Here is a 25,542-nt window from a genome sequence, read left to right as displayed (position 1 = left end):
GAGTGTGCCACTGGGAGCATGCTATGGTATTACTCTTTCCTCTAGTTTAGTGCGTAACTTTCAAGAACTGGAATAAAGAGAAGGGGCAAAGTTTTCAGAGAAAAATCATTGTAAACAGAAATAGAAAAGAAGTAGCTTTTGTCATTATGGAATATTTAAAACCAGTCTAAGAATGGTAATCTAGAAAAATATATTATACTAGAAAAGGTTAAAATACACTGTAATCATACTCGTTTACATGCCTCAAAGTATTAGCTAATATATTTCCCTAACCTTATTTATTTACTTTGAGATAAGGTCTTTCTTGTGCAGCCAGGTGTGATTACATGTATGTATACAATGTCCATGCCTACTCCACACACACACACACAAATTAGTCAGTATGGTCAAAAGACAAGTAAATCAAGCTTAAATGGTTCAGATAAGAATTAGTTTCTCAGGAACAGAATCAAAACTGTAAGTCTGGCCAGGCATGGTAGTACATGTCTTCTAGTATTCGGGAGCCAGAGGCAGATAGGTCTTGGTATGTTCCAAGCCAGTCAGGTACTCAAAGTAGGACCCTGACTCAAAAAACAAACTAAACAAAATATCTTTAGTCTGATTCATTATATCTACATAGGCTCTTTTTAATATTTTCTAAAAATTATCACTGAAACAGAATGTACATTTCACCATCACCTCTTTAGGACTGTTAGCTTTTACTTTTGAACTCAGATTAAATTATTTCCCGTAATGTTCATTTTTTTAGGGCATTTAAAGCTGTGCTATGTACTTTTTAAACATTAGGTAGAACCATAACTAAACACACACAGAGACATAGATTTACTCAGATATTGAGATAATGACACTAGGCAGTGCTGTATTTCCTTATTAACATTTGTTTTAGTAGTTATGCAATATTCCAACACTGTTGTGAATTAGTGTTACTGCATATAACTAAGTTCCACCAGAAATCAACAGCTGCACATTATAGACATTTACTGATCTCATAAAAACTGCATCAAACAAATCTTCTTACATTTATATATGTATGTGTTTGTGTGTGTAGTCAGTGCATGTGCCATAACATGCATGTGGAGGTCAGAGGGCAACTCACAGAGGGTGGCTCTCTTCTTCCAGCATGTGAGTTACAGGGATCAAGCTCAAGTCATTTGGTTTGGCGGCGGCATGTGCCTTTATTCACTAAGCCATTTCACTGGCCCCCAGAAAACTGTATCTGATATTAGTCATTAAAAATTATTTTATACTAAGTCAAAATAAAAAGGACTGTGGCTTTTTAAGAAGCCCACACACAATATGACAATAATGGGCAATATGGCTCAGCAGGTAAAGGTGTTGCTGCCCAAGTTCAGTCTCCAGGACACACAAGTGGAAGGGAAAACCCAACTTCTAAGCTGTTCTCTGAGTTCCACGTGCAGGTGGTGGGACATAATAAATAGTTAAGAAAGAGAGAAGGAAACAAAGAAACACAAGAAACCTACAAATTTTTAAATATATACATCTAAAATCTCCACTGGAAGAAATGAGAAAATATGTTAATATAATCCTTACTGAAATCGATGAGAAACCTGCCGTAGCCCTTACGTTGGTATTGGGGAAGAATCATTATACAAGAGACATTGTATTTCTGTTGGCAGTGCTTTTCCTGGTGGATAAAACAGAAGTCAAGTTTTAGAACAATAGAAAGGTAAAGCTGAATAGTAGTGCTAATCATTAATAAACAAACACTACCAGTCAAAACCAGTCACATTCCTTTGGGAATAGCAATGCACATGAACAAAATGCCACTGGGAGAAGGGAAGGCAATGTTCATCACTATCACAGATGCAAAGCAACCATCCCAGAAAGGTAGTAACATAAAACACAATGATGCCACCCAATACTACCAACCACTAAAAACCAAATAGTGTTGATACCCAAGGTCAGGAAAGGAATCTGAGCGCCCAGTAAGTGGGAACACGATGTTGACAGCACCAGGTCAGCTGCTCCATACTAGTTTAACATCCCAGGTAATCCCTGCACTGCTACAAGGAGCAGGATACCATAGACTGTATTACTTAACTGTACATAAAATATTCCTAAATGTGGGGCACAAATACACTTTCACAAAATAGCTGATGTATTTCCAATATTATTTAAGTAAGAAGGTAGCTCCAAAGAACTCTTACAAACTAGGACATCCCAGCAATCTGTTTAGTACACTTAAAACAGGGACTAGCTTCTGAATGTATCTGTCATACATTGCCTAAAAATCCAGTTAGAGTATTTCTGTTGCTAACGAACTCTGAGAGGTAATGAGGGTGTTTACTTCACAAGTTCTGTCTCTCAGCACCAAGGGACTAGAGGTCATGCTAATAAAGCTCTTCCTCTTGAGTATACCAGCAGTTCTTTTTCCTAGGAGAATAGTCTGCTGAACGGTACTAGGCATCTTCTAGCAGTTAGTAAGTTTCCGAATGTTCCCTCTATTTCCTTTCTGAAAAAGCTAAAAGGTACCCCCCCCAAGGTTTTACATTCTGCTGTCCCTTCCCGAGAAGCAGTAAAGACTGTCCCAGATTTCTTCACGAATCCAAACATTTTAAAATCGCATACTTACTTTAGAAAAGTAGCCAACAAGGTGGCAGCCCTTGACATCATTTTGTGTCAGAACATAGAAAAGAAATGGCTCCACGTCATAATACAGAGTTTTGTGGTCAAGAAACAACTTTGCCAAGAGACACAGATTTTGACAATAAATGGTACTCACATTCCCATCAACCTAAAGGCAAAAAAAAAAAAAAAAAAAAAAAATAAGAAAGTGGTCAGTAAAATGTTCTTTGGTTTTGGAGTTACACATATCAGCAACAAGCATCACTCGGTATCCTTAGTCTAGCCTGACTGATCAGAACACACAGTCTAAAGTACCAGAAATGACAGTATGATAACACCTGCTGTTCAAAGAAGAACAAACACTTAAGGTCCTAAACCTCAACAAAACATGAATAGATAAAGAGGGAGGTGAGAACCTCAATTTGAAATGGCATATTTGCTTTTCTAAAACAAAAAAAATTAACTTCAGGGATACTTCAGACAACAAGTTTCACTTTCAAAAGTTTAACCAACAATCTAAATGTAATCTCCTCTAATATTTACTTATTAGGTAAAATATGAGACTGACAACCTGGCAGCAGCCTGATTCAGTACTGTCTGACTACCACGATCTGGCACAGCCCCAGACAGAACTACAAGGGGAGTGCTAATTACTGCCACTCAGAAGTGCCAGGCAGGGTCTTAGGTGAGCACCTGGCAAAGGAGACTCAAAGTGGCCGAGATCAGGAGCACACACTCTGTCCATCCCAATATCCCTGTACTCTTGAGCTGAAGCTTGCTCTTGTATGAAAATGCTGATGGAGCCCATACTACCTATCTTAAGATCCCGCCACACTAACTGCACTCTAGGTGTCACATTGATGTGGCTTCTTATAGATCACATACCTGGTATATGGAAAGGTCAAGAAGCAGTTTGCTGCTGAGTACTCTCAAACAATACTGTATAATACACTTCTGAAACCCAGGTGACGTGTTCCCCTCTACTGACGAACTAAATCGTTCATCAAGTGAGGGAAGATGGAGGAGATCCAGATTATCTGAAAATCTATCACTACATTAATTAACAGGACCCAACATACAAGTACTCAGTACTTGGCTCTCAAAGCAAACAACTGTGGACTAAGGAGTTAACGACCACTATTAATGATAACACAGAATCACAGATAAGAGTATAACTCATGCCATCATCATATCCTCCTATTACAATTTACTAAAGCTACTAAACACTCTTCCAGAAGACAGTCTTTTTGAATAACAGAAACACTTTTATTAACTGTTGTTTTCGTTTTGCTTTTGTCCCTGAGACTGTAGCTCCCTGTGTAGCCCAGGCTGGCCTCAAATTCATGGCAATCCTCCTACCTCAGCCTTCTGAGATTATAAGCGTAAGCCAATATCCCTGGTTTACAAATCCTTTCTCAATGCCCTATTTTACGGATTCTAAGATCTATTTTTATCACATCCTAGCATAATGTTAAAATTGGCTGGCATTTTGTCAAATGGAATAGTAGAAATTTTAATTAGCAGTATTTCTCCCTTTTAGTGATATATAATATAGTAAGGTATACTATGACTGACATTTTGAGTCAGTGAAATAAGAGTGATTTATTTTAAGGTCAAGCTTGTGGACTTGGTGCCATCTGGACTGGTCTGGTTCTGCTCCTCACATCCATGAATTACTGAAACAGTAGTGAATGAACAACAGGTGTAGCATAGAGAGGACTGGTTTTGAAATGGTCAGGAAGACAGGTACTAGACAGCTACCTTACCTCAAAGACAGAAATATTATTCTTTCGGTAAATCTCATTGGCAGGAGGATGGAACCAACCACATTTCTTCATGTGCTGCTGTAGAATAGTTCTACTTTTCATATATTTTAGACAGAACTCACAAAGATACAATTTAGGCAGCCTGCAAATGATAATTAAAATAGGGCTTTATATTTTATAGATCTTCAAATTTCCATGACTCTTAACTTCTTTTGTCTCATTACCACCCATGTTAAAGAGTGGAAAGAACAGGGGCTGATGAGATAGTTCAGTGGTTAAAGGCACCTGCTGCTAAGCCTGGCAATCTGAGTTTCATTCCCCAGACAAACATGGCAGAAGGAAAGAAACGACTTCCAAAAGCTGTCCTCTGATGTCTGTGTGCCACCCCCAAAATAAAAAGAATTAACTTAAAAAAAAAAGAGTGGGGCTGGAGAGATGGCTCAGTCCTTAAGAGTATTGCCTGCTCTTCCAAAGGTTGTGAGTTCAATTCCCAGTAACCACATGGTGGCTCACAACCGTCTGTAGTGAGGTCTGGTGCCCTCTTCTGGCATGCAGACATACACACAGAAAGAATATTGTATACATAATAAATAAATTTAAAAAAAAAAGAGTGGTAAGAATAAAATACTATTTCTATAGGAGAAAGGGGCCCCAAACTTTAGATAGAGCCACCAACTAAATAGCAGCAGAAGGGCAAAAGTGAGAAATCAAGATACCTAGCTCAGTGATTCTCCTATTAGACTAAAAATTCTCTATCTCTGAAGTCAATCAACAGACTTGAAAAATCTCACATTGCTACTCCCTGGAGAATCTTTAATAAGCAGAATAAATACATAGATTCATAATTCCTTCCTTATTTATTTCTTTATGTTTAGATTTCAGGAAATAAGCTCTTGAATACTTACCAGGTATCAGATCCTGTGCAAGAAACATGTAAGTGTATATGTAGTGCTAGGCAAATGGACATGAAGTGTATACTGTAAAAACATACTTTATAAGTGCTTTTAAGTATGAAACTATAACACTGAATATGTTTAGGGACATATTATACATCATGTCCTTTCTGCCTCTAAAGCTGTTTCTTGCCTTATGTAGTTTAAACAACAACAAAAACAATAGTGTACGAAACCTTATTAGACAAAAGCATATTATTATTCTGGACAGGGCATGGTGGCATATGTATTTAATCCAAGCATTCCAGAGGCAGAGGTAGGCAGATCTCTGTGAGTTCAAGGCCAGCAAGGGCTATATAGTGAAACCCTGTCTATTTAAGATGGAAGGAAGAAAAGGAAGGAAGGGAGGGGAGGGGAGGGGAGGGAGGGAGGGGGGGAGGGAGGGAAAGAAAATAAAAAAATCACCCTGGGGATGTTGCTGGAGGGCCACTGGATATTTAGCACAGCAGCTCTGGGTTATGTTCCTAGCTTTAGAAATAAAAACAAAAGGACAAAAGGTGGCACATCTTTAATTCCAGCACTTGGAAGGCAGAGGCAGACTAAATCTCTCTGCCTCAGAGTTCTAGACCAGACAAGGCTACACAGTGAGAACCCGTCTCAAACGAAACAAAGCAAACAAAAAACAAAGACCAAAAAAAAAAAAAAAAAAAAAAGGCACAAAATCAGGATGTGGTAGCATTGGTAATCCCAGCATTCCTATGGCAAGACGGGAGAATTGCCCAGGAACTTTTGGGTTGGCTAGCCTGAAGTACAGAGCCAGTAGCAGAAACAAGACCCTAACGCAACATAGTGGAATCAGAGACCCAAAAAAGTCATCTCCAGTGCCATGGCCCACATATGTACAAAGGTACATACGTACGTATATACGTGTACACACACACTCCTAAATTTTAAAAAAGGCTATAAAAGGTTTTTTTTTGTTTTGAGACAGGGTATCTCTGTAGCTTTGGTGCCTATCCTGGAACTAGCTCTTGTAGACCAGGCTGACCTCAAACTCATAGAGATCCACCTGCCTCTGCCTCCCTAGTGCTGGGATTAAAGGTGTGCACCACTACTGTCTGGTGGTTGTAAAAGTATTACTACTCAGCAAGAAAAATTAAGGCTTAAAATTATTCTTTCAGGTATTTTCATCTCAGTTGTTAATTTATACTCACTGACTAGCCTTGCAACTATAGTAGTAATTTGTGTTTTAAAAGAAGTCTGGTAGTAGTTACACTTTGGCCCATTCATAAAGTATACAAGGGGCCGAGCAGAAGTATCATAAATTAGCAAGATGTAAAAAAATGGCCAGAGATACAATATCAAGTATTTTTAAAATTAAAGATAAAGGTATAAGCCAAGATAAAGGTACATGCCATATAAAGTATGACTCGGTAGTTAGTTTATGGCTATGTGATTCAGAGCGGGCTCACATTTAATCTCAACCACCTACAAACTATATTGCCCAAATATGCTTGCTGGACAACATCTGCAAAGGATAGAAATCTTCAACCCCCAGAGTTAGACCAAAGATGCTTAGTCGGTTATCAAGCTCAATAGATGACAGTTATCCGTGCTATAATTTATAGCAGTAATTTTTACTTTCTTTTCTCCCATTTTACTTCATCATTTAATAGCCAAGGCACTAAACTGTGTTTGGTTTCTTCTTCAATAACTGAGATTATGCAAATCTGGTTCAAGCAGTAATCTCAAAGTCTATGCCTCAAATCAAGATAGGAAGAGAATTTCCTTCCTTGCAAGACGGCAAGCGGAATTTCTTACACTATTTTCTTACGTGGGAATCAGCTCATTAAGACTTCAAAATGACCTTACAGCAAAGAGTACCATGAAGTACTAATCTCTGAGTAGCTCAAGTGGAGGCTACCCAGGTGTCAGGTTCTTCCCTGGGCCCCATCCCTATTATATAGTATTGCTTCACTGATGTTCTTTCAAAAAAAATTGTATTTATTTATTTATTTATTTAGTATACAATATTCTGTCTGTGTGTATGTCTGCAGGTCAGAAGAGGGAACCAGACCTCATTAAAGATGGTTGTGAGCCACCATGTGGTTGCCAGAAATTGAACTCAGGACCTTTGGAAGAGCAGGCAATGCTCTTAACCTCTGAGCCATCTCTCCAGCCCCTTCACTGATGTTCTTTTACTTTGGTTTACCTGTTTGTGTGAACCAGGGAAAGATCATGTAATTCACAGGAATATATAAATACTTGGATCTTTTGCAGCACATCCTAAAGCACAATCCTATCTCCTGCTAAGATTTTTCTTCCAGGATCCTTTCTTTCTTGTTTGCTGCAAAATTTCTGCATACTATGGGAGTATGTTTTAAAGGTATTTATTAAGAAATTAATCTAGAAGTGTCAGTATAAAACAGTAAATAGAGACCACCAAAACTCAGGATAGAGGCTTATCATTTGAAAAAGATATGATCTCTGGGCTGTGGAGAGGGCCCAAAAATGAAAGTGCTTTCTGCAGATCTGCAAATCCAGAACCCAAAAGGGACACCTGCTGGGAATGGCTGCCCATCTGCTACTTCAGCCAGAGAGAGACAGAGGATTTCTGAGCAAGATAGCTAGTGAAACTAACTGTATAAGTGAACTGGGTTCTTTTGAGAGGTCCTGCCTCAAAAGAGTAAGTAAGGAGAAGAATCATACAGGAAGATTTCCTGTATCAACCTTGACCCTCGCGCCATGCTTGCACACACAGAAACATGTGCGCCCACCCACACGTGATCATGCATATACCAAAGCACATATACCACAAACACAGTAAAAAGAAAAAAGTAAGATCTCTAAGCATTTTACTTAACTCAATTAAAAAGAACTTACAAGTAAACCCATTGAATTCAATTGAGTAGAAAAATTTAGCTTTTAAATATGTATCTGTAAGAATGAAAACAAGGACAGAAAAAAATCTGAAATTACTAAAGACACTATTACACTGCTGGATAACTCTCATGGAGAACTAAAGGAATTACAATGAATAAGGAAATATATAGAAATGTCTAAAATTTTGCTCAAAGAAGCTGACTACATAGTTCCTATCTTGTTTCTTTCTGTCTGTTATTATGATTCTCTTTATACTTTTTGGTTATTTTCTGCTGGCAATATTTACTCCTTCACTGAACCAGGCCCCTCACGAATGGTTCTAATAATAATTCTATCAGAATACACAGCATTAATTTCATGAATCCTTCTGCCTTACAAGACAAAAATCCATAGTTGTAGTCTCATCATCTTCTCCAAGTACAAAAGCTGGCTCTCTACACCAACTCCTCCCTTGAGTAGAAGAGTCATGGTGCATGTGGTTTCAACTTAACTGCACTGCAATCTCTGACAGCTGACATATTAATACTTGTGATACAGAAAGCTTGTAAAGAACTTGCTTTAAAACGATGGTAACAGGAACCAATGAGATGGCTCAGCAGGTAAAATAATTTTGAGTTTAATCCCTAGGACTCCCATGGTGGAAGGGGAGAACTGGCTCCCATGGTTTGTTCACTGATTACTACATTTATGCTAGGGCACACATACAAATGTAATGTAAATTACTTTTTAAAATGACATTATTTAAAATATCATGAAGAAAATAAATGTTTAGTTTATTTCTTTTTGATCATACATGATCATAACTATTCAAAACTCCAAAGGAATAAATGACTTAGTAGCAGGGTACTATAGGAGTTGATGAATTTCTTGCCTTCCTTTTAACTGTACCTCCCCCCCCACAGCATATAATTTAATCTTTTTTTAATAAATTCATGTTGCTATTCATGATACTACTTGAAAGATAATATCACAGTATATTAGTCAGTCAATTTAGTATGGTTAGTTTTAAACAATAACTTTGGACAGGTATCAGTCAGGGACATCTAAAGTTAGCTAGAAAGAAGCAGCTGTTAAAGCACTGCTATTACAGACATTTGAAAGACTTTCAAATGTAAAATAATGAACTGTATGAACCACCACTGGATATTTTCTAGGTCTAAATTCTTAAGGGATTTAAAAAAAAAAAAACAGCAAAGGGCTCTCAAAACATACCTTGAATATTCTTGAGGATATGGAGAGGAATACCAGGTGTGAATTTCATACTTCCCAAACTCAATGACAGAGGGACAGCGGACTTGTGGGTCAGGGGGCCCAGTTACTCCGACTTTCTGTGCAATCAAGAAAAATACTGTACAAGTTAGCTAAATTAAATACATCGACCTAATAATAACAAAATAATAATAATATGAATGCCTGATCTACACGCTGTCTTTTCAGGACCCACAGAGATCAATAAGTCAAGAGCAAGCTAACAAGTCTTGAAGTAAGCTATATCTTTAAATAGCAGGCTCAAATGAATGCAATGTTAGCAAATCTCTTGAAACCATGCGCTGTGTCACTGACTTCTCTGTCTAGTGACACTGGACACTTATTTCCTTAAATAAGCCTACTCCATTAATGACTTAATTATTAAATGAAACTGCTGGGCAAGATATTGACTACTCCCCAAGCAAGCAACAAAACAAATGACCTACACTGATCATATAAGCACACACGGAAAAGAAGGAATTTTTAACTTGGGAAAGTAAATAGTTAAGAACAGTATAAAAGGAATATGACAAAGCAAATACCAAAAAGGTCTTCAATTGTACCACATGTCAGAGTGTCTTCACTAGCAGCTGTACACAGTTAGAATAAACAACATCACACGTGTTTTACACAGGCCAATCTTGTCCTCCTGTCTACAAATGCAGTCTCGAAGCTCCCCTCACTCCTGTAATAACCTAAAGTGCACTGTCGAGAAAGGAGTGGTGTTTGTAGCCTCAATGACTTGGTCTTCTACACCAGAGGTTCAGATACAAGCTGCAGGTTAAAACTTGACCTACAAGGTCAGATTTAAAACATTAAATTCAAAGGCAATCTAATTAACTCTGCATACAATCTAACAACAAATTCATATATATATATTTATATATATATGTATGTATGTATGTATGTATGTATGAATGAGTTCATCATGAACATTTTACAAACATCAACTCAGGTGAAAATGAGGAAACTACAATTCAAGGTGACCAGATATAAGTATTAATACCTCTTCATCAAAAAAAAAAAATCAAAATTATCCTTCAACATTGAGATTAAAAGTCCCCTTTTGGAGCCCAGAGATCATATATAACAAAACTACATATGTGAAGACTTCTATTCTCTGGTTTGATTGAAATTCATTAGTAAGAAAGTGCTTCAGCACATCTGATTTGACAATTCCCTCCTTCCTCTTTCCTAATCATTCCCTTTCCTCAGAGGGCAAGGCACTTAGCTCAGGTTTCACGCTGGAATACAGCCAAGTGAGACCAAGCTCTTCCTGAGACACATTCAAACAAAGATGATTATCTTCAACTAGCTGGATAAAATGCACTGTATCACCAGTGAGTACCAGGGTTCCTCCAACCGTACAACAATACAGAAACAAACCAAAAAGATTAAAACACAATTTAATAAATGGATTTTAAAAGGCTGTTATTTAAACTGCATTCTAGTTCTAAGTACTCTAATTTCTAAAGTAGGATCTTTTCATCTACCTTTGCAGTTCACAACAACAGAAGTAGTACAGGAAAACAGAATAACCAAAACCCAAATCTACCTTACTGAGGTCTGAATTAAACAGGAAGTATAAAGGCTAACCCATGCACCTGCTGTGATGCAGCCTGCCATGGGAGACTCCTCCCGTCGGTCGCCCGGTGCTCCTCTAGTCGGATACCCGATGAAAATGTGGAGATCCAGTTCCAGTATAACTGTTTACACATTACCACAGCTAAGAGCCACAATCCTTCTGCCTACAGACACCTTCACCTCTGGCGCTGTGCAATGCTCTGGCACATGCGCTCATGCACTTATGTACTCCACCACCCTCTATTCCCCTGTGTAGCCTGTAGAGGAAGGATTTTCCACTCACTCAGGTTTAAAGTCAACAAGGCTCTACATGAAGAGGAAGCATCTATACATGTATTCATTCATTCACTTGCACTGTTCCTGATCAATTACTGAATTACTACAAGATCATAAAAATTTCTGATCCTTTTGCTTCCACCTCCTAAGTTCTGGGATCATAGGTATGTAGCATTTTATGTGATGAAGGGACCAAACCCTGGGACTTTGTGCATTCTAGGCAAGCACTCTTAACCACTGAGGTACACATCCAGCCTAAGGAAAAACAGTTCTAATGCAAACATGATCTTGCTATCTCATCTGAGGGCTTCCCAAAACAATAAAGATTAAGAACCCCAATCCTAGCTTCTGGCCTGTTTCTCCAGTTTCATCTGTATGATCTTTATTCATTCCCTAGTCATAACGGACTGAACTCAACTATTTTTCTGACCCTGACATTACCCGGGAAATCCCCTTGTAGCACTCTTCTTACAGTTTTCTGCCTGCCTTGCTGACTTTCTTTTTAATCTTTAGATCACTACTTTCAAAACATCTTCCTTTTCTATATATCTTCTGAACACAGCCACCAGCACTCTAGATCAGGAAGCGCCCTATTAAAATAAAATCTCTCATAGCATTCTTCCTTTCTTCCTACTATCACTTCGTATTTTGTGTTTATGACTATTTGCCATTTGTGTCACAAATGAAAGTTCACAACACAAACCGAAAGTTCCTGAATCTGTTATATACCTGTTTAGTACAAAGCCAGACACATATTCTAAATGAATCAATCTCATGGAGAAAGATCATTACATCAGAATTTCTATACATTCCTACTTCAATTGCTAATGATTTAAACATACAATATCTAGTTGGTTATGTTCTCAATGCAAGAAACAAGCTTAATGAATTGCTGCAGGGTATCCCTTTCTTGGAGTCCCTGCCAGTCTTCAGAGTTCATTTTCACTTTTGCCTAGTGTGCACTGCATAAAATAAAACAGAAAAGTGCTGGGTGTGATGGCGAATCTTAATCAGCAAGTTAGCAAAATTTGTAATCACCTAGAAAACATATACCTCTGGGTGTGCCCACTGGGCATTTCCAGAGTTTAACTGAAGGAGGGAGACCCCCTCACATTCATATTGGGCAGGACTTCCCAATAGGTGGTCTAAATATAAAAAAGCTAGAGAAATAAAGCAATACTGTCTGTCTGCCTGCCTTTGCTTCTTCCTAAATATGAGGCTCATCTAGACGATGGCTGCTACAGTCCTCCCCCGACAGCAGACTCCAGGCTCTTTAGCTTTCCAATTTGGACTGAATACGAGGCAATTAGGAATCTTCTAAACTTTTAATACCGGACAAACTGCTGAAGCATCCATGTTCAAGGACTAAACAGCTTCCAGCCTGCACTTGACCACTGTTGGACTATCCTACCCCTACTGTGTAAGATAATCTACTAAATCCCTTTCCACGTGTGCACACACACTCTACTGGCCTGTTATTTTGTAAAAGCCTGCCTATTACCCTACCTCAGGAAAAGCACACACACTACGTGCCATATCACTATGGTAGTAATGTCCTGGGAGGCTCAGCAGCCCCTTTGGACTCTTCTCTGATCATTTTTCCCTCATATGTCCATTACTCCTATTCTCATCCCCATGTCTCTCCCCACAGAAACTTACATACAAATGTTCATCCGTTAAACAAAGCCTTGACTTCAGTCTAATCAATCAGTTTACAGTAGTAAAAAAAGACAATGTGTCTGCTCTCTCAAGGCACTTAAATCCTAGAAATCAATTCAAGCTGGGTGTGGCAGCACAAGTCTTTTTTATCCCAGCACTTAGAAGGCTGAGACAGGCTTTGAACTCAAGACCAGCCTGGTCTACACAGTAAGCTCTGGGACAGCCAGGGCTACATTGTATCAAATGAAATCAATTCAAGAGATGATAAGAACTCTGTAGGAAAAACAAGCAGAAAACAGGGAGTCCATGACACAAGTGGTGTGCTCACAGTGCTACCCCGAGTTTCAGCTGGAAATGGCCTCTCTGGTAACATGTGGATATCAGAAAGAGCAATGCGGACAAGGAATATCAAGTACTATGGGAAGACCATATTTGATGTCATCTGAGGGAAAGACAGTGCCTGGGATTGGGTAAAACAAGGAAGCATGGAGGGCAGGCAGTCAGACGCAGCATCCACAAGACCACCTAAACATACAAGATAAGGATACAGGTTTGGGTTTTTTTAAGTTCTAAGTAGGGTTAAAAGGCACTGGAGGTTGTCTGAGCAGAAAAGTGGCACAATCCAACTTAAGTCACAAACTAATTACTCTATGTAAAGAGCAGACCAGAGACTGAAGCCAGGAGACAAAGGAAAAGTGGAGGCCAGAGGGTCAGTCTGGGGGCTATGGTAATACCCAAGCCAAATCTGGTGGTTGTGAAGCAATCAGCAGCAGTCATATCCTGGACACAATTCTGACTCTACTAATGGATCTAATGTGGAGCACAGGCAAGAATGCTTGCTACCTGTTTGTCTAATCAAATGTGCACACAGTATGACTGCTATGGTTTAGATCTCAAATGTTTCCCCAAAGTCACAGTTAAAAGACATGGCTGCCAATTTAAACACTACTGGAAGATCAAAGAATCCTCAGTACATGAGGCTTAACAGAAGGAAATTGAGTCAATGGACAAATCTTTACAGGGTTACTAGGACCCTGTTTCCCCATTCTCTCTCTCTTCTTGACCTACATGTCACCTGCTTTTACCATGATGCACTACTATCTCTTAACCTCAAGAGTTTTACTCACATAGCTACCAGTACAAACCAAAAGACCATGAATTAAAATCTCTGAAGCGAGTCCAAATAAACCTTTCCTCCAAGGGCTAGAGAGTTAGCTCAGCAGTTAAGAGCAATGGCTTTTGCAGGGGACTTGGATTTGATTCCCAGCACCACAAGGGGCTCACAACTGTCTGTAACTCCAGTTTCAGGGAACATGAATTTGAGACACAGAATTACATGTAGGAAAAATAGTAAAATAACCAATTTTAGTATAATAAATACTATAGTAAATAGTATTTACTATAGTAAAAATAACCAATTCTACTTAAGAAAATATGCATAATATGCTCCCTTAATATTGGTAATCAAAGCAAGGTAAGTTTTGGTAAAATATAAGTAGTTGCAGTTTGGAAGGAATTCTGTAATGAGGAAGGCTACACACCTGCATAAATAACCACCTCCTGTCTCAGTAAGCCACTCCTTTAGTTTTCCCCACCCACCATCAGTCCTACTTCCTTGCTCTGCATGTCCCTGACTGCTCAGTCTCAATGGACAACTTTACCTGCAGCGCTTGTTCCTGGATGTCACGAAATAATTCCATATCTCTCTCCGTCATGATTTCCTGGCTCCCAAAAAGCCGCTCCTCATTTTCTTGTTTGCTATCCCAGCCATCCTGATTGTCTACACAGAAAGAAAGGACTCACATGTTATTTGCACTGTCTTCAGTACAGCATGAACTGTCAATCTGAAGAACTTAATATTACTTATGTACTACCCAAGAAAAGGACAGCATTAAACTAACTCAGAGAAACATTACTCAAGTATTAATAATCTGTCCTTCTGATGAAAATCCCAAATTGTCTTAAATCTTCCAAAAAATATGACATAACCAAATTTAAATTCATTAAAAGATTAATTTCAATAGACAGAACAAGAAAAGGGTATAAGAATAGAAATTTCATTTCGAAACAGGGTAACTATTGACATGTTTAGCAGGAATTTAATGTGTCAATAATCACCAGTCTTAAAAGAGCTACCTTGACTGATACCAGGAAACACTAACTCCCTTCACATTCTGGGTGCCCTGTTAAAGCACAAACTCCACAAACCTGAGGACCACAGATGATAATCCTCTGGGTAAGTATGAAAAATTATGATAATCATCCACTAAATGATGGCTCTTCCTCAACTGGGCAAAATAATTAGTGAAGGGAGTATGGGGATTATGCAGATCATTATCCTTTGCATTTGAAGATGACACTGCTGGTGACCTCCTCTGTGAGTATGGCTGAAAAGACCAATCAGTGACAGTTCTTTTCAAATTGACTGTATATACTGGCTCTGTTATTCATTTAGTACAAGAAGAAAAAAGACAAAAACTCAAGGATGAAAGCATTCTCAAACTGAAAAGACAGTACAATCTAATGTAACCATGTAGTTTTAATGCCCCCTAGTGCACAACACAGATGGATGCAGGCATAGACCTAGTATTACATTCTGTGACACTGTATAAAATGATGCACAAATTGTTCCTTAATATTTACAATGCATAAATAAAATCATAGAGTCCATTAAAGCAAATGCAGAAAAATTAAAGCTTATTGTTTCTCTATATATTTTTATACACTTGCTAGAACAGCTTCAATTTCTAAGTTTCCAGGAGATTCTTCTAAAAATCCATTTCCAGCACAAATTTTAGGAGTCTTTTTGTTGTTGTTGTTTTGTTTTGTTTTGTTTTGAAATATAACCTAAACGGGTTATGCATCTCAGACAAACATGCTCAAACTAAATATCATCTATAACTAACATGGTGCATCCTGAATGTAAACAGTAACTTATGTCACTCTGGTGAAAAGTCACTAAGCCAGAAAAGGAAGGACCAGAGACAGATGAAGGCCTTCTCTCCTGGACCTTTTCTCTTCACATACGCAGGAAAGAAGAAGCAGAAATACAACTATTTGTTCATGGAACATTTGAGGAAACAAAAATTAAGAAATTCTCCTAGAGTAGGTGAGCCCTTAAAACTTAAAAATAAATAAACAAACAAAACAATAACAAACAAAAAGCATCCTCTTCTGCAATAAGACCCTAGGACTTTGATCCTCATGATCCAGCTGATTTTTATTTTTCAAATTTTCTCAAAGCTTTTTCAACTCTTTGAAAGGAGATGGCATGGCTACTTTCTCTAAACTCAAGTCTCACTACAGAGGGTATTTACTTACAGCTTTCAGAATCAGGAGAGCTAATCACATTCCTCTGACTTGAAGCTGGAAGTCAGGCTGGAGCTACACAGGAACCTTCTTCCCTTCCCGCTTAACACATGAAAACTTACCCATGTATTTCCCCCAAGATTTAAAGTAGAAAATCATATATATCATCCTGCATATATTTTGGTCTTTCTTCTATAGTTAAACAAGCAGCAGTTTAACTACAAATGTCTTTTCTAATTTCCTCCCAGTAACAAAGCAAAAGCCATGGTGCTTCAAGTGTTACACTATGAACTTCACCCCTGGCTCTAATTCCTGCCACAGCATTATGTAAGTATGTACCTTTAATACATTCATATATACCCGATTTTTGTGTTGACACAGAGTCTCACTATGTATCCCAGGCTGTTCTTGAATATGTGGTCCTCTTGCCTCAGACTCTCCAGTGCTACAATTACAGATCCAGGCAACCGGGCTTGTCCATAAGTTTTACAACGAAATGTAAACTATTCTATATGACTAGCGTTAACGCAAATAATACATTTTCAGAATATTTTTGTTTCTAAGCTTGGTTCAAACTTTTACCTGTGGGCCAATCTGAAGTGCTTGATTTTCTGTTGCCCTTTTTCCTGATTCTGTACTGCTCAGAGTAGTCTACCACCTCCCCACGGGCTTTCCGCCCATCAGGAGAAGGGGTGAAGAATTTGGTAAGGCCATCAATGAGCCCTTTGGTTTTCTTGTTGAACTTCAAGGGGGCATTGCTATCTCTGCAGAAGTCCAAGCCATCTATTCGCTCTAAATATCCTTCTTCTGATGACGACGCTGATTGACTGGAGAGAGGGATTTTACGTTTCCGACCCCTTCCAGGACCAGTTCGCACTTTGCTAAAGGGACCTTTTGATCTAAAGAATCAAACAGGAAAAAAAAATGTAACTATTAAAAAGAAATCATTATAAGCTTTGTATCTAATATAAAATATAAACTATAACGTATCGATTTATTTTTAAGTATATATTTATATTAAACTAGCACTAAGGAGGCAGAGGCACACAGATCTCTGTAGTGACTTTAGGCAAGCCTGGTCTATATAGCAGACTCCAGGACACTGAGAACCTGTCAAAAAGAAAGGAATGAAAGGGGAGGGAGGAAGAGAGGAGGGGAGGGAGGAAGAGAGGAGGGGAGGGAAGGAGGGAAGGAGGAAGAGAAGAAAATTCATAAACTATAATCAGTAATATTGTCTTAGAATCATCCATTTCCAGGAAGTCTAGCTATAGTGGGAAGAACCCTAGAGTAGGAGTTAGAATACATGTCTGCCCAGTTTTGTTACTGTCATATATCTAGGACAAACCACATCTCTAACCTCACTGACTTCCTCTGGCAAATGAGTTACATCAGTGAACAACTACCTTTCTCGGTTATAACATCCTCTAACACGGTGATCACTGTGCCAAAGAGTTATAATTTCACCTCTAAAAACAAAGACATGCTTACTTTCTAGAGATCAGAAATCAAAATACCATGTTTAAAGGCAAATTAGAGCCTGATTTAAGATGAAAACCATCGACTAGAATACTGATTCTATAATATGTCAGGCTGCTAATGTTCATTCATTTCTGTTATATCACCTTCAAGATAGTACTAAGTGTAGAAAAGGTACATAAATTTGAGACTAAAAAGGTTTACAGATTTGAAAACATTTTTTATATGACCAAAGGTGAATTACTATAAAGGTTTTTCTAAAACAGAGAAAGCTACTGAAACTTGTATTAACACTTCCAGAAATACCCTTGTTTCCCAGGCTACAATTTTTGATTTTTTGGTAACAGATGAAAACATATTCCTTTATCTCAGGAGAACACAAATGGGACTTGGTTGTCATCTCAGTTAAGATCTGACCCAGTGACCTGCTGGTGTCTACAGATAAACAACTGAAGCTGCATCAGGAAGAGTCACATGACTGCAGGCTTTTCTCTGCTACTTTTACACAAGGAGCAGCATAGGGAAAGTTAAGCATCAGTCTGGTGCCAGACTTAGGTTTTAACCCCAGTTCAACACTTAATGTGTAACTTTATGTAAATTAATATCTATTTGCCTTAGCTTTCACTTCTGAAAAATAAAGTTAACGATGGCACCTACATTTAACTAGGTCGCTGGAAAAACTGAATGACTGAAAAAATGCACTTAGGTAGTCCTGCCTGGCACTTTATTAAGAGCCAGTAAAAGTGAGCATGTATATAAAAGTACCAGTTATAACAACAGGACTCTTTTTTACAGAGAAAGCAAGTGACTCCTATACTATGGAGAAGGCCCTATCCTTTTCTCCCCTCACCTTGCCATAAGAGTACAACTTACACCGTGTTTTGTTTCTTTAACCTGTTTTTTGGACGTCCTATTGGATTAGCATAGCGCCGTTTTATCTGCGCCGCCTTCTTTTGTAGAAGTTTTCGCCCTTTTTTCCTAGGTCGACATATTTGACATATCCACATGCCTGTAAAAGAATAAAATTCTATACAAAAATGTAGCTACAAATATACTGAAAGATTTCAGCTATTCCAACTCCATAAGGTTAAGGACTAATGTGAAAATCTAATGAAATGCTTCAAGGAAAGAAAAAAGACAGGAAAACATAAACATATCAGCATCTATAAACAGCTGAAAGAAATTCATACACACCCTCAAAGCTTGCAAATGGACAGGGTCCCTGATTCTCAGTCAAAATTTTCTGCTCTAGCTGGGTGCGGTTGCACATGCCTTTAATTCCAGCAGAGGCAGGTAGATCTCTGTGAGCTCGAGGCCACCCTAGTCTGCTTACTGAGTTTTAGAATAGCTAGATACCTAACAGAGACACTGTGTCAAAACAAACAAAAAAAAACCAAGGGAAAGAAAAGAATGAAATTCTGCTTTGTAAGTAGGACCCAGATATTAGCACCTAATTACAATCCTACAATAAAGAGCCAGTTTCTTAGACAAATGATTGATTACAGGACAAGGAAGGGGAAAACCCAACAGTTTGCAAGATTATATTATAATGCCAGAAAATAGTCAGAGGGGAACCTCAAAAGGACTTGGCAGTCAACTTGAAGGTGTTTCCAATGGCCAAATAATTAAAACAATGAAAAAAAATCCATAGAATAAAAAGCTCATGTGTTGTTAATGATTTAGGCAATTTAATAAATGAATGTTCAGAAGGTGGTAACAGTTACTTAAGTCAGAATTTCGATTAGTCAGTTTAGAAAGCATGTGGACTAGACAGTCACCATTATGCAGATACCACATTAACAACTACATAGGCAAGAAAGATTGAGTTGCTAGGTAATAGGCAAAAGGGAAAACCTGGCGGGTTTCTTTACGACTTTAACTAAGTGATCAGAAATAAAGTATATATCACTACTACCTACATGTTGTGATACACTAGGAAGAGCAGCACATCATCTTATTGTCAAACTTATAAACTTGATCTAATCATAAATGTGCTGAAATAACGGACTAGTACTCTCCAAGTAAGTTAAGGTCAGGAAAGACAGAGTTTGAATAATTATCACAGGCTGAAGACAATCGAAGAGGTATGACACTAAGTGGGAGATCCTACATGGATCTAGAGAATTCAAATGAGATCTCTAGTTATCACATCTTGACTTTCTGGATTTTGAGTCTTATGATTTTTTTAAAATGATAACATTAGGTGAGCTAATAAGAAGATAACTACGCTCTACTATTTTTCTAGCTTTCTCTAAGTCTAAATAAATTCAAAATAAAATCTTTCCTGCCATAAGCTGCTATAAAACTCCCTTTGTAGAAGCTAAATGCACAGGAAAGAATTCCTAAGAAAATCTCCTTATCTTGAAAGAGTCTCAGGTGGCCTCATATCTCAACTTCAAACAGATGCAAAGGAGAGGTAAAGAGAGTTATTCATGCCAGGCAGTGGTGGCACACAGCTTTGATCCCAGCACTCAAGAGGCAGAGGCAGGCAGACCTCTGAGTTAGAGGTCAGCCTGGTCTACAGAGTTGAGTTCCAGGACTATACAGAGAAACCCTGTCTTAGCGGGTGTGAGTTCCAGGACTATACAGAGAAACCCTGTCTTAGCGGGGGTGTGTGTGTGTGTGTGTGTGTGTGTGTGTGTGTGTGTAAAATACTTAGGGTGTTTCAAACAGTGACAATAGGATGGCACAAGGGTAGCTGAAGGAAGAACTATCAGTGGCTGTAAACTGTGATTGAGTCCCTTTTCACCTCTAAGCAGACATTACAAGTGTCAAACGTAGGAAATTATAAATCAAAATCAAGAGTTCAAATAAGAATCTATGGGCATGTAGTAGGGAAAACAGGGGTGCCAACTAAACTGAAATAGTCTCTGTCACTGCAACCTACTGAGTTACTTCTCTGGACCTTTCTTCTTTCTAAAACAGAAAATGGGGTCACAAAAAGTTACCTAGACTGGCCTTGAATTCACTTTGTTCAGGCAAACCTTGAATTTATGATTCCTGTCTCTCAGGATGCCCAGGAAAGTTGGGATTATAGTTCTATGCCACTAGACAAAGCAACATTCTCTTTTAAAATTGTAAACATAAGATCAAATGGTTCTTTATGGAAATCTAACCAAAGAGCAGTTATATCCCAGTCAGTATCTCTTAAGGAACAAGTGTCAAAATAATCTAATAGCATTAAGCCATACCTTATGATTTGGGTACTTATTTGGTTTGAATAAATCATATCTAAGTCTAGGGCCCTGAAAAGCACTGAGCAGAGTTACAGCCAATACATTCTAATACAATTTCATTTTCTCCTTTAAAGGAGAGATCTCAAGATACCACACGGGCTAAGTACTTTAGCTTCTAGCTAAAAACAAGCAAGTACTTAAACATAAACCATTTCATCCTGCATAGACACTGCAATGTTGAAAATAAGTGGAAATAAATTTTAAAAATGTTAATAAGTTTAACAGAAAGTATATTCTGCCTTTAAGATGTCAGCTGTCTGTACAATCTCAAAATAAAAATCAGTTATTTTCTTCATCTTAACAGCAGATAAAATGTGCTTTCACTAATACCCTTTTTCTCAGGGACGTTATATGATTTTTCAGAAAGGATTCTCACCTTTTGGCATCCGTGTGAGTGGCGGATCACAACACTCCATGTGAAAACCTCGGTCACATGAGTCACAAAAGAGCATGTTATCCTTTAAAAAAAAAAGGAAAGAAAAGAAAAAGGAAAAGATAGTTTTGCTTAACCTTAGGAGACAGAAAAATTTCAGGACTTGTTAAGCCTGGGAAGCTTCAAATATTACCATATTAAAACTTTCCTTAATTAGTATTAACTCAGGAAACAGTCTGAGTTAGCAAAAAGTTTCGCTTCATTCAATCTTGGTGAAGAACTACAGGCTCAATATTTTTTAGTACATTCATAGACAGATAAGAGCTAACCCCAATCCGTCTTAATAAAAATCAAAAGGATGACTTGTATTTAGGAAAAAACACAATAAATAATTCATAAATCAATACCTCTATAGTGCTCAAAAGAATTGGGAGTTTTCTTGAAAACAGTTTATATCTCTGCAAATACATGGTCAAGCTGCTTTATAAATCACCTCGGAGCAACCTACATTCACGTCGACAGTATTCCAAACAAATGATCTCTACCTGGAAAGGGCTACTGAATGGCAGAGCCAGAGCAGAGACAAGACACTCACTGCATTTTTGCCTTGATCACGACAGGAGCTGCACGTCTTACACTCGATGCACTGCCACCTTAAGGCCTTCACTCTCACTGTCAGTTCTGTGGAAAACTTTAAACAGGATGGATGACCTATCAAAAGAAAAAAACTTTAGTGATGAAAAATCAAGTTATTTTTAATTATACTATATAAATGGTACAAAAATGGCAATTATCTTAACTATATCAGATAACGAAAGATATTCCTGGAAGCTTGCCATACAATGTGTCATCAAGACTTGGCACTCCAAGTCAGTTTTTCTAAAACCAAACAGGATTTAGCACATCTGCCCACATTGTAAGCATAAAAATCATATCCAAACTTGTACTGAGCCTGCATCAAAGTAGTATGTTTGTACACATGCTAGTAATTATATAAATACAAATATGCCCAGGCCACCTCTGAAAAAACACACAAAAAACTATTTAAACACATTTTGGTAATACTCTAGCAAATAGAGCTGTAAATATTTTAAAGAACGATTTTGGCTCACATTTATACCCATTTTTATGTCTCATTTTAAAAGTGTTTTAAATTATTTGAGGGTGGATACATGTGTGTCAGAGTTGGAATATAGAAGTTGGAGGGCACTTTTGGAGTTAGTTCCTTCCTTCCACCTTTACATGGGTTCTGATGTGTTACCAGCTTTCAGAGAGAGTGACTTTACTTGCTAAGCCATCTTGCCATTCCAAGTACAATTATTGTTGGTATTATTATTATTTATTTACTCACTGTGTGTGAGTACATATGTGAGTACACACAGGCATGAACAAAAGTCAAAGGGCAGTTTACAGGAGTCGGTTCTCTCCTGCATCAAACTCAGGCTGTCTGCTTGGTGATAAATTCCCTACCCACTGAGCCATTTCACTGGCTACGATCTCATTGTTTAATGGGAACAGTTTAGCTTCATAATTTAAAAATATAGGATAAAAAGACCAAACCTTAAACAATTACACAACTAAAAGAAAAGTAGCATTTCTCTTAGGATGAGCGACAACAGCAGCTGGAGGGAGCAGCAGTGGAAAGGAAGGGATGGAGTCTACTCCCACGAACCAGTATCACGTTGATTCTCCAGTTTTCAGACTCAGCTACATTTGTTCATGTTGTGGGATATTTTGGTTGCACTCTGACACTCTCGAGGCTTTATCTCGAATCAGAGGGCTGGACTAGCTACTAGCTGATTGAAATTAGCCATAGAGGTTTTGGAGGACCCAGGCCATATAGACACAGGAAGTAGTAGGGTGGAGCTTAGATTCTAGGCCCTTTGGGATTAAGGAAGGATAGAGAAAAAGAGTATGTCACTGGTCACTTCTCCACTGCTTCTCCAATCAATCAGGGTTTTACCCCAATATCTGACTCCTGAGTTTTTATTGACAAAGAAATAATTAGATCAATGCTTTAGTTCCAGTGCTTTAACAGTAATCTTTTCTCTTTTCCCCATTTCTAAAGAATCGATGAGGTAGTAAGCTTGTCATCAAAACATGGACACTGAAGAAAAGCAAGAGAGGAAGAGTGGCCTACATACATGATCTCTAATAATAGCCATCTTCATGTTCTACTTTCCTTCTAAAACTAGCTAAAAGTCACAGCTATAGAACGCAGAATGTGTAGTTTGTTTTGCTTTTCATTATTTAATTCTAGTAAACTTCATGTTTTTATTCTTTAAACACATTTTACAATACTTATTTGATAAGTGATCACCCCCATGACCATTTCCCTATTGTTAAATACTTACTGGTTGATTTTTCAACTGGACACAAACCTATACATATCTTGGAAGAGAGATTCCAAAGTGAAAAAATGCTTCAATAAGACTTGTCTGCAGGGCAAGTATGTGGGGTGCTATCTTGATTAATAATTAATGTGGTAAGAGCATCACCCTGGGCAGGTGGTCTCTAGGTGCTTTAAAAAGGCAGGCTGAGCCAGCCAGTAAGCACTGTTCCCCAAGGCCTCTACTTGCGTTTCTGCCCTGACTTGTTGCAATGATGGACTGTGATGTAGGCCCCCTTTCCCTCACAAGTTCTTTCTACATGGTGCTTGATCCCAGCAATAGAAACCTTAACCCAAGACATCATGGCTACAGGTTTCTCACTTTAAATTAACACTATGAGGGTGGGGGAACCTCCCAGAAGGAAGACTGGTAAATGCAATGACATTTTCAGTTGTACTGGTTTAAATGTACGGGTAAACATTTCCAAGTCATGCTGTAATGTCCAGTGCCAGTAACCAAGTATGAACACTTCATTGCACTTCACTCGAGTATGCACTGAGCTTCCAATACATACTGTTTTAAACTCTAAAACTTACATTTGGCATGCATTCTTGTCATTCTATAGGTAAAGTTCTTTTTATATGTGCAGCAATTGCTTTTGTTTATGTAAGGTGCTTGTTCACAGACTCTTTAGAGTTCATGCTTAGAAAAGTATTTTTTTAACTCATATAGCTTTGAATCTTTCCCATACATAATGTAATTATTTTCCCCAAAGTATTCTTGATCTTTTTATTAAGGGTTATGTATTGTTGTGGGATATTTGATCACACTGCGACCCCCGGGTTTGTGTCTGCATTAATTAAATAAAATCAACACTGGGTCAGGAGGCGGAGTTATCAACTAGTTGACAGAAAATAATCATAGAGAATCATGGGGTATCTGTAAGACGACAAAGAGATGCATAAGAAGTACCAGGGAGGGACTGAGAGTAGCATGGGTTCTGCAGGACTGGAGTACACTCTCTTTCATAGATGGTGGCCAAGAGAGAAGGCCAACTAGTTGCTACTCAACCTCTCTGAGCTAGCAGGTTTTCACTCCAGCCTTTGTCTCCTGAATCTTACTGATAAACAGAACGACAGAGATTTAATAAAAACTCTACTTGGTGGCAGCAACATGGCTGGTGCCTGCAGGAACAGAATTCCCACCAGGCCAAGGCCTGAGTAGTCGGGCCACTGGCAGAGAAGCAAGCCAGTAACTGCAGAACCATATTTGTTGGCTAAAACAGCAAGAGATTAAAGTGCAGCCCCTGTGCCTACAGAAAAATAACATGTTTTAAAATATTTTAGAAAATATCAATTTACAGATGTGACTATGCTCATGCTTTCTTCCTTAATCACTGTTATAGCCAGTCTCCAAACTGCCTTTCCCCCTAAGTAGATGTGTTCTCACAATGAAGTAGGGTTGATCTGTATAATACAATATTGCTGAAATGACAGCATGGCTTCTACACGGCCGTTACAGAAGATACTCAAGATTCTTCCTTGTTTTTTGTGGATGTGCTCAGAGAAAGCCAGCTGCCATGTTGTGGATATTCACACAGCATCATCTACAGGTCCACACGGCAAAAAAACTGAGGATTCTTTTCACCAGGCAACAGCCTTAATTTGCGAGCCAGGTAAATGAGCCATCATAGAAGCTTTAGGTGTCTGAAGCACCAATTAAAATCCTAAGTATATCCTCATAAGATATCAAGTCACAGTGCCTAGATAAGCCACTTCCAAATTCCCAAGGCACAGAAACAGTATAAAATTAAAATGTCTATCATTGATAAGCTGCAAAGTCTTAGTTTAGTTTATTTCTGTAGCAATAAACAACTGCTATTATTATTATTTTTTAAATATAATTTTTTATTGAAAAAAAAAA

At 38.2% G+C, this 25,542-nt stretch overlaps 1 protein-coding gene across 2 annotated transcripts in view; it reads right to left on the bottom strand.

Moving 5' to 3' along the window:
• The window catches only part of Kat6a (lysine acetyltransferase 6A), an 83,204-nt gene that overhangs the window by 15,194 nt on the left and 42,468 nt on the right, over positions 1-25,542 (bottom strand). Inside the window, exons 4-12 of one of the 2 annotated variants that reach the window (XM_050146683.1) lie at positions 21,885-22,000; positions 21,293-21,374; positions 18,554-18,689; positions 16,787-17,103; positions 14,557-14,675; positions 9,341-9,456; positions 4,353-4,494; positions 2,594-2,755; positions 1,552-1,645 (exon numbers count right to left, since the gene is read on the bottom strand). In XM_050146683.1, the coding sequence (XP_050002640.1) occupies positions 1,552-1,645; positions 2,594-2,755; positions 4,353-4,494; positions 9,341-9,456; positions 14,557-14,675; positions 16,787-17,103; positions 18,554-18,689; positions 21,293-21,368 (1,162 nt within the window). In that variant the 5' untranslated portion in view covers positions 21,369-21,374; positions 21,885-22,000. Of the gene's footprint in view, positions 1-1,551; positions 1,646-2,593; positions 2,756-4,352; positions 4,495-9,340; positions 9,457-14,556; positions 14,676-15,103; positions 15,389-16,786; positions 17,104-18,553; positions 18,690-21,292; positions 21,375-21,884; positions 22,001-25,542 lie in introns of those variants that run through there. The other variant, XM_050146684.1, reaches the window with a different exon arrangement.

Source organism: Alexandromys fortis, unplaced genomic scaffold (genome assembly GCF_014885135.2).
Source record: "Alexandromys fortis isolate MF-2015 unplaced genomic scaffold, M_Fortis_MF-2015_v1.1 scaffold_55, whole genome shotgun sequence".
NCBI lineage: Eukaryota > Metazoa > Chordata > Mammalia > Rodentia > Cricetidae > Alexandromys > Alexandromys fortis.
The sequence above is the reverse complement of the archived record's forward strand: the minus strand, read 5'-3'. Positions and strand labels throughout refer to the sequence as shown.